This window comes from Narcine bancroftii, chromosome 1 (assembly GCF_036971445.1).
Source record: "Narcine bancroftii isolate sNarBan1 chromosome 1, sNarBan1.hap1, whole genome shotgun sequence".
In the NCBI taxonomy this organism is placed as follows: Eukaryota; Metazoa; Chordata; class Chondrichthyes; order Torpediniformes; family Narcinidae; genus Narcine; species Narcine bancroftii.
This window is the reverse complement of record NC_091469.1, coordinates 98,263,700-98,277,838: the sequence shown is the minus strand read 5'-3', so window position 1 is coordinate 98,277,838 and position 14,139 is coordinate 98,263,700. Positions and strand designations below refer to the sequence as shown.

General features: G+C 45.0%; 1 protein-coding gene across 18 annotated transcripts in view; it reads left to right on the top strand.

The window, feature by feature from the left end:
• Positions 1-14,139, top strand: part of pnpla7b (patatin-like phospholipase domain containing 7b) — a 496,626-nt gene that overhangs the window by 256,938 nt on the left and 225,549 nt on the right. For 17 of the 18 annotated variants that reach the window (XR_011356222.1, XR_011356233.1, XR_011356243.1 and 14 more), the window contains 2 exons: positions 6,100-6,175; positions 10,760-10,912. Coding sequence is in view for 10 of the 18 variants with exons in the window: in XM_069933113.1 (XP_069789214.1) it covers positions 6,100-6,175; positions 10,760-10,912 (229 nt within the window). In the remaining 8 variants the exon portion in view is untranslated. The remainder of the gene's footprint in view (positions 1-6,099; positions 6,176-10,759; positions 10,913-14,139) is intronic. The other variant, XM_069933141.1, reaches the window with a different exon arrangement.

The window sequence follows — 14,139 nt, the reverse complement described above, 5'->3', positions numbered from 1 at the left end:
TATTCATGACTGCAATGCCAGATCCAGCTTTTACCGAGTCAAGTTTACAGATGATGTGACAGTAGTTGGCCTCATCAGCAACAATGATGAGAAGAGGTGGAAAATTATGTTATTGTGGGAGAATAACAACCTGAGTCTCAATGTGGATAAGACAAATAAGATGATTATGAACCTGAAGAGGAATCAGTATCAGAATTTATTATCATGATCGTCACGAAATTCGATGTTTTGCGCCTGCTTTACAGTGCAAACATTCATATAAACCACCTTATAATAATTTTTTAAAAATGCACAAAAAGTAAGGCAGTGTCTTTGGTTGATTGATTATTCAGGAATCTGATGGCAGCAAGGAAGAAGCTGTCCTTGAGCCGTTGAGAGCTTGTCTTTCGGCTCCTGTACCTTTTTCCCAATGGTAACAGAATGAGGAGGGCAAGGCCTGGGTGGTGTGGATCTTTGAGGAGAGTGGCTGCTTTTTTAAGACACTGCGTCTTGTAGATGTCCTCAATTGAGTGAAGTCTGGTGCCTGTGATGTCGCAGGCTGAGTTAACAACCCTCTGGAGTTTTTTTTTGACCTGTGAGTTGGTGCCTCCATACCAGACAGTGATGCAACCAGCCAGAATGCTCTCCACAGTACGCCTGTAGAAATTTTTGAGTGTCTTCGATGACATACTGAATTTCCTCAAACACCACAGAAAGTATAGCCACTGGTGAGCCTTCTTCGTTATTGCGTCAACATGGAGGCTCCAGAACAGATCCTTGGAGATGATGACACCCAAGAATTTGAAGTTATTCATGCTCTCCACTACTGAGCCTTCGATGAGGACTGGTATCCAATTCCTTAATAATCTTATATGTTTCAATCAGATCCCCTCTCATCCTTCTAAATTCCAGTGTATACAATCCCAGTTGCTCCAATATTTCAACAAATGATAGTCCCTCCATTCTGAATATTAACCTCGTGAACCTACACTTCATTCCCTCAATAGCAAGAATGTCCTTCCTCAAATTTGAAGACCAAAACTGCACACAATTCTCCAGGTATAGTCTCACCAGGGCCCTGTACAACTGAAGAAGAACCTCTTTGCTCCTATACTTAACTCCCTTTGTTATGAAGGTCAACGTGCCATTGGCTTTCTTCACTGCCTGCTGTACCAGCATGGTTACTTTCAGATACTGATAAACAAGGACACCTAGATCTCATTGTACTTCCCCTTTTCCTAACTTGACACTATTCAGATAGTAATCAGCCTTCCTGTTCTTGCCATCCAAGTGGATAACCTCACATTTATCCACATTAAACTGTATCTGTCATGCATTTGCTCACTCACCCAATCTGTCCAAGTCTCCCTGCATTTTCATAACATCCTCCTCATATTTCACTCTGCCACCCAGCTTTGTGTCATCTGAAAATTTGCTAATATTACTTTTAATCCCTTCATCTAAATCATTAATGTGTATTGTAAATAGCTGTGGTCCCAGCACTGAGACTTGCAGTGCCCCACTAGTCACTACCTGCCATTCTAAAAGGGACCCGTTAATCCCTACTCTTTGCTTCCTGTCTGCCAACCAATTTTCTGTCCATGTCAGTACCCTACCCCCAATACCATGTGCTCTAATTTTGCTCACTAATCTCCTATGTGGAACCTTATCAAAGGCTTTCTGCAAGTCCAGGAACACGACAGCCACTGGCTCTTTCTTGTCCATTTTCATAGTTACATTCTCAAAAAATGTCAGAAGATTGGTTAAGCATGATTTCCCCCTAATAAATCCATGCTGACTTGGACTGATCCTGTTACTGCTATCCAAATATGGCACTATTTCATCTTTTATAATTGACTCAGCATCTTTCCCACTACTGATGTCAGACTACTGGTCTATACTTCCCTGTTTTCTCTGTCCCTCCTTGCTTAAAAAGTGGGACAACATTAGCTATCCTTTAACTTGAGAAAGAAAGGGGAAGGAACAAGGCTATAGAGCATAAGGAGCACCTTGGGCCTGTTGGTCCCAATGGCTCAAGTCTTTGGATCTATATAACTCGAAAAAGGAACCACCAGAAAGGAAAATGTTTCTGTTTGAGGTGCCTTTCTTCTTTCAAACAGAAATGTACCTGTCCAGCACCTCATGTTTTGTAATTTTATATACAATTAGTTTAGCTGGTTATTTTGATGTCCAGTGGTGATCTGATGAATACTTTGTGTATTTCCAGATCTGATTGTCATTCCATGGGCTTGAGTGCCAATTAAAGTTCACTTAGTTCACAGATGAAGCAATTCTTCATTTTGAATATCACTGTTAATTAGCAATCTGAAAACCTTTGATTGGTGCCTCTTTATGTAACTCGAGAAGAGTTGGCAACACAGTTATTATCATAATTGTAAGAGTTCTATACACAGACTCTGGTTGAAAGGTGAAAAGTTTTATTTGAATGATGTATGTGACATTTCTGGAGGCATTTATTCCGTGCACTCAGCAAGGGGCTTTGTTTCCATGGTAATAGTGGCTGAGTCACTTCATTTTATTGCTGAAGTGCACCTCTTTAGTTGTTCAGCTAAATAAAGTGTTTGTAAATTGATCGACTCCAGCCTTCCACAAATTTCCAGCTGTGAAGTTGAGATTGCCATCATTTTCAAAGAAGAGGATATGACTGGGTGAAGATTCCAGGAATGAAGTAGTGGTCCTGGAGCTCACCTTTAAAAAACACGTGTGAAGATTATGTGAAGTGTGGGGAGATACATTGACCACTTGGAGCCACTTGACATTAGAGTGGGGGGACATGTCCATGGACTCGTGCACAATACCGCCAGATTGAGACTCACCCACAAATTGGTGGAACAACACTTTATATTCCATCTGGTCACCCTCCAACTGGATGGCATTATGATCAACCTCTGGTTTCTGTTAGCGCCACCCCCCCCCCCAATCTATCCTTATGCCTCCTTTCCTTGAGTTCTCTCCTTTCTCCTCTCTCTCTTCACCCTCCACTTTTTCCACTGTCTCCTTTCATAGAACCAAAAACAACATCCCAATTAATTCTTATTTTTCCTCTCTCCTGTCCTCTTATCGTTACCAATCAAGATCTTTTTCCTGTACACCTCTCCCTCCCATTCTTCCCTTTTTCCCAGCCTTTTAATTCAGGCCCCTATCTGATTTCTGCTCATACCTTGAAGAAGAGCTCAAAACATCAGTAATATATATTTATTTTCTATGGACGCTGCGAGACCTCCTGAGTTTCTCCAGCTTTTGTGTTTTTACTACAATAACAGTCACAGACTTTAGTGTATTACTACAAGAATTAATTGTTCAGTGTGCTCGTATCCTAAATTATAAGTATTGTCATACTTATAATTTGGGATACCACCACATGGTTTATATGATATCAAGAATTTATGTAACCCCTGTGTTCAAGCCCATAGACTTGTAGGTTAAGGAGATACTCGTTCCAATAGCAGAAAGCCCTGCTAAAGGTTGGGGACACAGCCAAGGCATCACTGTTAAATCACTCTCTACCATTGAGAACATCTACAGGGAACATTGCTGTAGATTGGATTGGATGTAGCAGCAATCATCAAGAATCCATGCAACCCAGCACACATTCTGTTCTCACTTCAGGAAAGAGGTATAGGTGCCACAAGACTCACACCACTAGGTACAGGTATAGTTGCTACCTCTCCACCATCAGATTACTAAATAGCAAACTCAATCAAGATTCATTTAAGGTCTTTTACTTTGCACATTATTTTTATTGAATATTTATTTTAATGGCCCTTCATTGTATACATTCTCTCTTTTGTATATATATCTTTCCTCGAGTACAATTGTTTTTTCACAACCAATAAGTAGAAATTCTGTCTGGACAGAAGGAAAAAGAATCTCAGGGTTATATGTGATGTCATGTATGTACTTTGACAATAAATCTTAACTTTGCACTAACGATTTCTCCATCCACTTTAGTTTTCAGATAATGAGATCCAGATTATCACAGCTCAGTGGCTAAAAATGGTTTCATCAAATTTCCGCTAATCCTTCCACCAATTAACTGAAATCTGTGCCAAAAGTGGCAGGACAAGCCAGTATGGTGGCACAGATTTCAGTTAATTAGTGGAAGGATTTGTGGAAATCTGATTAATCCATTTTTTTTCAAATTGTTTGATAAATAGGGAGGATGGAAACCTTGAAAAGAGCAGCAGGTCAGGTGGTTAAGATCTTTATCACAGTATCAGCAGACTTTCATGTTTTACTCCAGGAATTAATCGTTTGGAATGCTCTGTTCCTCTAGGCTTCCTCTCATTTGTTACCTTTCTTCCAAGCATATTGCTTCACTTTTCCAAATCGTATTTATTTTGCCACTTTTGTCCCACTATAGTCATTCAATTGATATCTTCTCACTGGGAAGTTTTTCCTCATTTTCAAACACACAGGCAAATGTGGTGTCATTACCAAACTTCTTAATGGCCTCTACATTTAAATTCAAATCAATCATACATGTCACAAACAGCAATGTTCCCCTGTAGAACCCTAAAGTGTTTACACCGACTAAGGGGTGATGTTTTGAACCATGTTCAAACAAATGAGGGTGACATAGTTGATGTAGCAGTTAGCGCAACACCTTTGGAGCGCCAACGATCGGGACTGGGGTTCGAATCCAACACTCTCTGTAAGGAGTTTGTATGTTCTCCCCATATCTGCGTGGGTTTTTCCCCAGGGCTTCGGCTTCCTCCCACTGTTCAAAAATGTACTAGGGGTGTATGTTAATTGGGTGTAAATTGGACGGCATGGAGTCTTGGCCAAAATGGCCTGTTACTGTGCTGTATATCTACATTCTACATTTAAAATAAGACTCCTTTGTTAAATAAAAACTGCAGAAGTGCCCAACAGGACAATGCTTATAATTTAGCATACCAGCACACTGCACGATTAATTCCTGTAGTAAAACACCAAAGTCTACCGACGCTGTGATTATAGATTGTGGGGGAATAAAGATCTTAACCACCTGACCTGCTGCTCTTTTCAAGGTTTCCTTCCTTCCTATTTCAGAGCCTTGGGCAGGCTTTTGTTAGCTCAAGGTATGCCTGAGATGTGCTGGAAAGGGAAAGAGGTCTTGCCTATGGACTTGACATGATCTGGGAAGTGGTTTTACTTGGATGTAGAACTTTACAGCACAGAAGGCCTTTTTGTCCACGATGTTGTGCCGACCTAGACATCCCAAAAGAAAAGGGGAGGTATGGTTAGTGTAGCAGTTTGTGCAATCCTGTTTCAGTGCCAGTGACCAAGATTTGAATCTGGCGCTGTCTTTAAGGAGTTTATATATTCTTCCCTTGTCTGCATGGGTTTCCTCTGGGTGCTCCTAGTTCTATGAATCCTTCAAAACATACAGGGATTGTAGGTTAATGGGGTATTTGGGCAGCACAGCCTCATTGGTAGAAGGGCCTGCTACAGTGCTGTATGTCTACATTTAAATTTAAACCCTCCCAACCTTGTAACCTTTTATTTTTCTTTCATCCATGTACCTGTCTAAGAGTCTCTTAAGTGCCCCTTTTGTTCCAGCCTCCTCCACCCCTGGCAATGCATTCCAGGCACCCACAACTCTCTGTGTATTTTAAAAAAAGTACCCTGATGTCTCCCCAAAACCTTCCTCCCTTCACTTTGTACAGATGTGCTCTGGTGTTTGCTACTTGCTCCCAGGGGAAAAAGTGCTGGCTGACTACCTTTTAATTTGCTTCTCACGTTTATTTTTCTCACCAAGACATACACTTGGGTGAGAGGCTTCATACACCATGTACATAAGTGAATAATGTAATTACTGAAGCTTTACTGAATATTTATCTCGTCACTTACTGTGAAATTATGACAATTTTTTTCCCCATTATCAATAATTGTGTGCTGTATCTCAAGTTCCAGCATTCTCTCTCTCTAAACTTCATGGTCTTCTCTCAGAGCTGTGTTCGCAAAGCTTATACACCCACCAAGGAAATACCTGGAAATACTTTATATTGTTAAACGTGCTTTATAGGTATAAACTTTTATGAAGTGGAAGCTGGGGCATCTTCTCGTGAACATTTACAAACTTTCTCTGTCCAACTGCCTATGTTTATTTTAAAGGTGGTTACGCGACTCATTCACTTGTTGGGACAGAAGATCTTAGGCAACCTACAACAAGTCAGTGGTCCATTGGCAGGTAAGGATTTGCACTAATCTCCTCCACTCTCTATGGGGCCATTCAGTAGAGTTGTTGACCTTCTCGGCAACCCAATGAGTCCATTTTACAGTATAGACCTGCAAAGTTTTCTTGTTCATTTGTCTATTCAATTTTCTTTTTTAAATGATGATTGTATCTGCTTTCATTGCTACTTGCTGTATGTGAAAGAGTTCCATCAAGTCACTCATGTTTATTTTAGTGTTTGCTCTCTTCCAGTAATGAGGGCAGTTTCTCAGTATTCATTTTATACCATGTCTTTATGTTCTTAAACAACACTGTCAAGTCAAACCTTAACCTCTTTCTTTTCGAGGAAAACAATTCTATATAGAGTTGTTTCTCTCAGCGGCACAATCCCTCAAGGGAAGCACACCGACTGTGTCTGCAGCCGTACTGAGTGAAGATTCCAGCAGGTGGGTTTCCTGAGCTCTCCTTTAGACACTGAGTTGAGAACTAAATACCCACATTGATGTCCACAAGAGACATCAGACAGTTTGCATACAAGTCTCTTTTAATGTTGCTATTATTTTTCACTTTCTCTCAGAAATTAACATTGATTCAGGGGGAACATGCCTGTGCCTGTATCTCTTTGCAGAAGAATGCTTGCCGACAAATCTACAGGAAGATTAATTATTTAAGTTTATGCAGTTGAGCGGATTTAATAAAATCTGCATGTGGTTTATGCTGATTGTCAAGTTATACTGCCACTCAGAAAAAAACAGCCCTAAAGCTGGGGCTTAAAATGTACTTGTTAGTGACTGGAGTCGACTGATTGCACACATGAACCTTTTTTGTTTCCATCTGTTCAATTTTAAATCTGTGCTTCAAAGTTAGCTTTTTTTTCCAAATTAGACAGTGATATCTACTATTCAAAGTTTGGAGAGGTGAAAAATTGTCCTTTTTCAATAACTACTTTAATGACCACCTCGGTCCCATATTTCTGCGATGATTTTCTAATTTGTAGTCATGAAACGCAAGATATTCTGTGTGTTTTATGGAATCTCTTCCTGTTTAATGTACATCCATGATTCCCAGTTTTATCTACCTCTGATATGGGGATGTTTCCTGCAGTCTCCCCTATCTATACCACTAAATATAAATCATGTGATCTCTTAACCTCCATTCCAGGGAGAACAGACCTCAGTTCTTCAGCCTCTCCTCATTACTGAACTGCTGTATCCCAGGCATCATCCTAGTGAATCTCCTCTGCATCCTCTTCTCCAGCACTATCAACAACTCTGTTGTAGAGAGGGAGTGGAGAGCACCAAGTTCCTTGGAGTCCAGTTAACTAGTGGCCTTTTGTAGACAGGCAACATCTCTTCACTTGTCAGCAAACTGCACTTCCTGAGAAGACTGAAGCAGGCAAGGCTACTGACCACCATCATATCAACCTTCTTTAGGAGCTCTATCAAGAACATAGTGGCCGGCTGCATCATAGTGTGGTGCAGTTGCTGCAGAGAAATGAATCGGAGATCTATCCACAGGTCCAAAAGAGTGACAGAGAGGATCGTTGGAGTCTCCCTCCTCTTCCCCCCCCCCCTCCCCACCATTGATGTGATCTACTGGGATTGTGGTTTGAAGAGGGCTCGCAAAATCAATGAGGACCCCTTCCACCTTAGACACAGCATCTTTCAGCTACTCCTGTCAGGAAAATGATACAGAAGTATTAGAGCCAGCACCACCAGGCTAGGAAATAGCTTCTTCCCACAGCAGTGAGACTGCTGAATGACAAAAGGAACTGCTCACACTCTCCATCCAAGATTCTCATATTCATGAAACAATGCTAATTAAATTATCAAACTACAGGGGAATCACGTTGCTCTCCATTGCAGGCAAAATCTTCGCTAGGATTCTACTAAATAGAATAATACCTAGTGTCGCTGAGAATATTCTCCCAGAATCACAGTGCGGCTTTCGCGCTAACAGAGGAACCACTGACATGGTCTTTGCCCTCAGACAGCTCCAAGAAAAGTGCAGAGAACAAAACAAAGGACTCTACATCACCTTTGTTGACCTCACCAAAGCCTTCGACACCGTGAGCAGGAAAGGGCTTTGGCAAATACTAGAGCGCATCGGATGTCCCCCAAAGTTCCTCAACATGATTATCCAACTGCACGAAAACCAACAAGGTCGGGTCAGATACAGCAATGAGCTCTCTGAACCCTTCTCCATTAACAATGGCGTGAAGCAAGGCTGTGTTCTCGCACCAACCCTCTTTTCAATCTTCTTCAGCATGATGCTGAACCAAGCCATGAAAGACCCCAACAATGAAGACGCTGTTTACATCCGGTACCGCACGGATGGCAGTCTCTTCAATCTGAGGCGCCTGCAAGCTCACACCAAGACACAAGAGAAACTTGTCCGTGAACTACTCTTTGCAGATGATGCCGCTTTAGTTGCCCATTCAGAGCCAGCTCTTCAGCGCTTGACGTCCTGCTTTGCGGAAACTGCCAAAATGTTTGGCCTGGAAGTCAGCCTGAAGAAAACTGAGGTCCTCCATCAGCCAGCTCCCCACCATGACTACCAGCCCCCCCACATCTCCATCGGGCACACAAAACTCAAAACGGTCAACCAGTTTACCTATCTCGGCTGCACCATTTCATCAGATGCAAGGATCGACAATGAGATAGACAACAGACTCGCCAAGGCAAATAGCGCCTTTGGAAGACTACACAAAAGAGTCTGGAAAAACAACCAACTGAAAAACCTCACAAAGATAAGCGTATACAGAGCCGTTGTCATACCCACACTCCTGTTCGGCTCCGAATCATGGGTCCTCTACCGGCACCACCTACGGCTCCTAGAACGCTTCCACCAGCGTTGTCTCCGCTCCATCCTCAACATCCATTGGAGCGCTCACACCCCTAACGTCGAGGTACTCGAGATGGCAGAGGTCGACAGCATCGAGTCCACGCTGCTGAAGATCCAGCTGCGCTGGATGGGTCACGTCTCCAGAATGGAGGACCATCGCCTTCCCAAGATCGTATTATATGGCGAGCTCTCCACTGGCCACCGTGACAGAGGTGCACCAAAGAAAAGGTACAAGGACTGCCTAAAGAAATCTCTTGGTGCCTGCCACATTGACCACCGCCAGTGGGCTGATAACGCCTCAAACCGTGCATCTTGGCGCCTCACAGTTTGGCGGGCAGCAGCCTCCTTTGAAGAAGACCGCAGAGCCCACCTCACTGACAAAAGGCAAAGGAGGAAAAACCCAACACCCAACCCCAACCAACCAATTTTCCCTTGCAACCGCTGCAATCGTGTCTGCCTGTCCCGCATCGGACTGGTCAGCCACAAACGAGCCTGCAGCTGACGTGGACTTTTTACCCCCTCCATAAATCTTCGTCCGCGAAGCCAAGCCAAAGAAAGATGCAGGAATACTTGTCATACATATGTATTGTTTGTCTATATGTCTGGTTGTGTGTGTATACATGTTTCAAAGCAAGGATTGGAGAATGGTGTTTCGTCAGGTTGTACTTATGCAATCAGATGATAATAAACTTGACTTGAATTGACTATCATATACTTCCTATCCTTTGGTGACCTGACTGCATGCAGTACTCCACCTGAGGTCTGAACAAGCTTTTATAAAGTTGGGCATAGGGTCCCCATTTCTTATTCAGTGGCCGGAAGGTCAGTATCCCATGTCCTCATCACATTATCTACCTTCATGGCCACCTTCAAGGATCTGTGGACTGTGCTCCAAAGTCCCTCTGTTCCTCAGCATTTCTACCATGTTTCCTCAGCATCCCTTTTGGGGCTTAACCTCCATATTGTGAACTTGTGAAAGCTCTAATCTTATTTGAAATGTGATTCGTTTGAGTAATTGTATTTGCATTAGTGGTGGACAGGACATGCCCATTCATCTTGCTTACTGCTGTCCAACTATACCTGGTCGTGGAAATCTGCCCATGCTTCTACTCTACAGTAACCCTGTGGAGTACATGCTTTCCTAATATGAATGGGGCCTTTGGGGCCTTTCTTCTCCAGATATCCTCCCCATCCAGGACATGGCCCATCAAAACTATCAGACTTTGACTGTCGATGTTTCTAATGTTCACAAGTATTGAAAAAGATTCAGAAACTTAGCTTCAAAATCCCATATTCTCCCAACCATTCTTCTGACCCCACCTTAGCTTTTGACTTTGCCTTCTCTCTTCCAAACTCAATCTCTCCTTCTCCCCCTCTACCACTCTCCATGTTTGATCCCTCTTCCCCCCCCAAACAAAACCTGCTCTTTGTTTTGTTTTCCTCATCCAATATTTTTGTCGATCTAAAATTAATCCTTTTCTACTCATTCAGCCATTCCTGTGCTCCATTTTAACTTTCTGCTTATGAAACATAATAATTCTAAAATCTTTTAATTCACTTAAATAGAGATAAATTAGAATAATCTGTAATAGCCTGAATGTCTGAGTTCTACTGCAGTAAGTCTTGGGGGAGGAAGGTTCAACAATTATGATTAGCATATACAGCTCCTGTGGCAGGAACCCTTGCACTCTAGGTGATTCAAATAGCTGAATGTGCAAAGCTCTTTCCCTAGCCTCAGTGTTTTCTCTTTGTCAGGTCGTGGCTTTGGAATCCACACGGTGAGCAACAAATGGGAATTGGTGGGGAATTCTGCTAGTAATCTCGCAACAGTGGCCATCCTACCAGTATCTGAGGATGTTCCCATCACTGCCTTCACCCTCGAACTCCGACATGCACTGAGTGCCATAGGTAAGAAGCAGCTTCAATAATCCTTTTATCAGAAATTTGGAGCTTGCGTGAGAAAACAATTTGATAATTAAATCTGACTCCAGTTTGTGTCTCCTTCACACATCAATGGCATCTCTTCAAAGTACACCCATGATGAGCTGAGCTTTATCCCAACCTCATATTCACTTGGTCCATCTAGCAACACTCTCCCCTTTCTCGATCTCTCTGTCTCCAACTCAGTAGACAAACTCTCCACAGATATTTTCTACAAACCCACCAACTCCCACTGTTACGTCAACTACACCTCCTCACACTCTGTCCCCTTTAAGGATTCTATTCCTCTCTCAATTCCTCCATCTCTGTTGCATCTGCTCCCACGATGAGGTATTCCTTTGCAGATATGGGAGGGAGGCCAGAAAAGAAAAAAGCTGAGAAGTAATAGGGGGAGGAGATAGATCTCTGGAGAGCAAAAGGAGTGGGAAACTGGAGGAAAGGAGACAGAGGGATAGGGAAAGAGAGAGACGAGAAAGGTAATGGAAACTGGAGAAGTCGTTGTTCATGCCATCTGGGTACCATATCCACCTATAACTTCTTTCCTGTTGGTCTGCACTTCTCCATGGCCCCTTCCCTCCTCCCCACCCACACTTTTTTATTCAGGTGCCTACCTGTTTTTTGCTCAAACGTTGATGAAAAACTCAGGCCTAAAATTTTGGTAACCGTAACCTCTCTGTTTCCTATGGACATTGTGTGACCGGTTGAGTTTCTCCAGCACTTTTGTGCATTAAAATAACCCATTTGGGAACCAGGTTTTCAGAGCTCTCTGTTCAGTACACCTTCTGTGTTGAAAGGGGTAATCAGCTTTGCAATTTGTCAGGAAGACAAGGTGGTGGCTGATGTCCATCTGAGACTTTGGATAAATTACTGTGCATCTCACCCATATATTAAATTTTTGCCATGGAGGATTTTGTAATAGTTCTACTGAGCTGTAGTTCTTTCTGGGTGGTGTAGCACAGTCCAATGGCAAGCAGAATAATCATGTCTGAGATTCCAGGATGTGGGTAAGAATTGTGGGCCAGTGGTACCCAGGGGGAATGGTGCAATTCTTCAAGGAGCTTTTGAGCACATATTCCAGTCTATCCCCTGTGCACCGGATATGTGTTGCACAGCAGAGAAGAAAGTATCCGTTTTAGCAATGACAGCCTGTCAACCAAGCCAGCGGGACACTCGAAGTCCAGGCCAATGACAGCCAGTCAACCAAGCCAGCAGGACACTCCAAGTCCAGGCCAATGCAACCTGTCAACCAAGCCAGCGGGACACTCGAAGTCCAGGCCAATGACAGCCTGTCAACCAAGCCAGCGGGACACTCGAAGTCCAGGCCAATGACAGCCAGTCAACCAAGCCAGCAGGACACTCCAAGTCCAGGCCAATGACAGCCAGTCAACCAAGCCAGCAGGACACTCCAAGTCCAGGCCAATGCAACCTGTCAACCAAGCCAGCGGGACACTCCAAGTCCAGGCCAATGACAGCCAGTCAACCAAGCCAGCAGGACACTCCAAGTCCAGGCCAATGACAGCCAGTCAACCAAGCCAGCAGGACACTCCAAGTCCAGGCCCATGCAACCTGTCAACCAAGCCAGCGGGACACTCCAAGTCCAGGCCAATGACAGCCAGTCAACCAAGCCAGCAGGACACTCCAAGTCCAGGCCAATGCAACCTGTCAACCAAGCCAGCGGGACACTCCAAGTCCAGGCCAATGACAGCCAGTCAACCAAGCCAGCAGGACATTCCAAGTCCAGGCCAATGCAACCTGTCAACCAAGCCAGCGGGACACTCCAAGTCCAGGCCAATGACAGCCAGTCAACCAAGCCAGCGGGACACTCCAAGTCCAGGCCAATGACAGCCAGTCAACCAAGCCAGCAGGACACTCCAAGTCCAGGCCAATGCAACCTGTCAACCAAGCCAGCGGGACACTCCAAGTCCAGGCCAATGACAGCCAGTCAACCAAGCCAGCAGGACACTGCAAGTCCAGGCCAATGCAACCTGTCAACCAAGCCAGCGGGACACTCCAAGTCCAGGCCAATGACAGCCAGTCAACCAAGCCAGCGGGACACTCCAAGTCCAGGCCAATGCAACCTGTCAACCAAGCCAGCGGGACACTCCAAGTCCAGGCCAATGCAACCTGTCAACCAAGCCAGCGGGACACTCCAAGTCCAGGCCAATGCAACCTGTCAACCAAGCCAGCAGGACACTCCAAGTCCAGGCCAATGCAACCTGTCAACCAAGCCAGCGGGACACTCCAAGTCCAGGCCAATGACAGCCAGTCAACCAAGCCAGCGGGACACTCGAAGTCCAGGCCAATGCAACCTGTCAACCAAGCCAGCGGGACACTCCAAGTCCAGGCCAATGACAGGATGCCACATTGAATCATTTCTCTTTCTAATGAAAGAGAATATTGTTCAGAGTCAGCAGAATAATTTCCCAGCATACTGAAGTGCCTGATTCACAAAATTGAGGTTTTAATGGCAAACATTCACTGATGCCTCTCTCCTCTCCTCCACCCCCCTCCCGCTGCTCTCTCTCCTTCCCCCTCCCACCGCTCTCTCTCTCTCTCTCTCTCTCTCTCTCACCCTCCCACCTCGCTCTCCTCCCACTACCCCCTCCCGCAGTGCTCTCTGCTCCCTCCCCCCATATTGCTCTCTCTCCTCCCCTCCCACTGCGCTCTCCTCCCCTCCCGCTGCACTCTCCTCCCCTCCCGCTGCGCTCTCCTCCCCCTACCGTCGTGCTCTCTCCTCCCACCCCTTCCTGCCGCTCTCTCTCCTCAACTCTCCCACTGCGCTTTCTCCTCCCCCTCCTGCCACGCTCTCTCTCCTCCCTCCCGCCGTGCTCTCTCTTCCCCCTCCTTCCATGGTCTCTCCTTCCCCTCCCACCGCTCTCTCTCCTCACCCCTCCTGTTGTGCTTCTCCTCCCCTCCCACTGCTCTCCCTCCTCCCCCTCCCACCACTCTCTCTCCTTGCCTCTCCCACAGCACTCTCTCATCCCCCTCCCGCCATGCTCTTTCCTCCTCCCTCCCACTGTGCTCTCTCCTCCCCACTCCCTCGTCTTGCTCTCTCTTCCACATTCCTTCCTCTCTCCTCCGCACACCCTCTCTCTCTCCTCCACACCCCCTCCTTTTCCTCGCTCTCCTCCACACCCCCTTCTCTCTCTCTCTTCTGCACCCCTCTCACTCACCTCTTCACCTTCTCTCTCTTT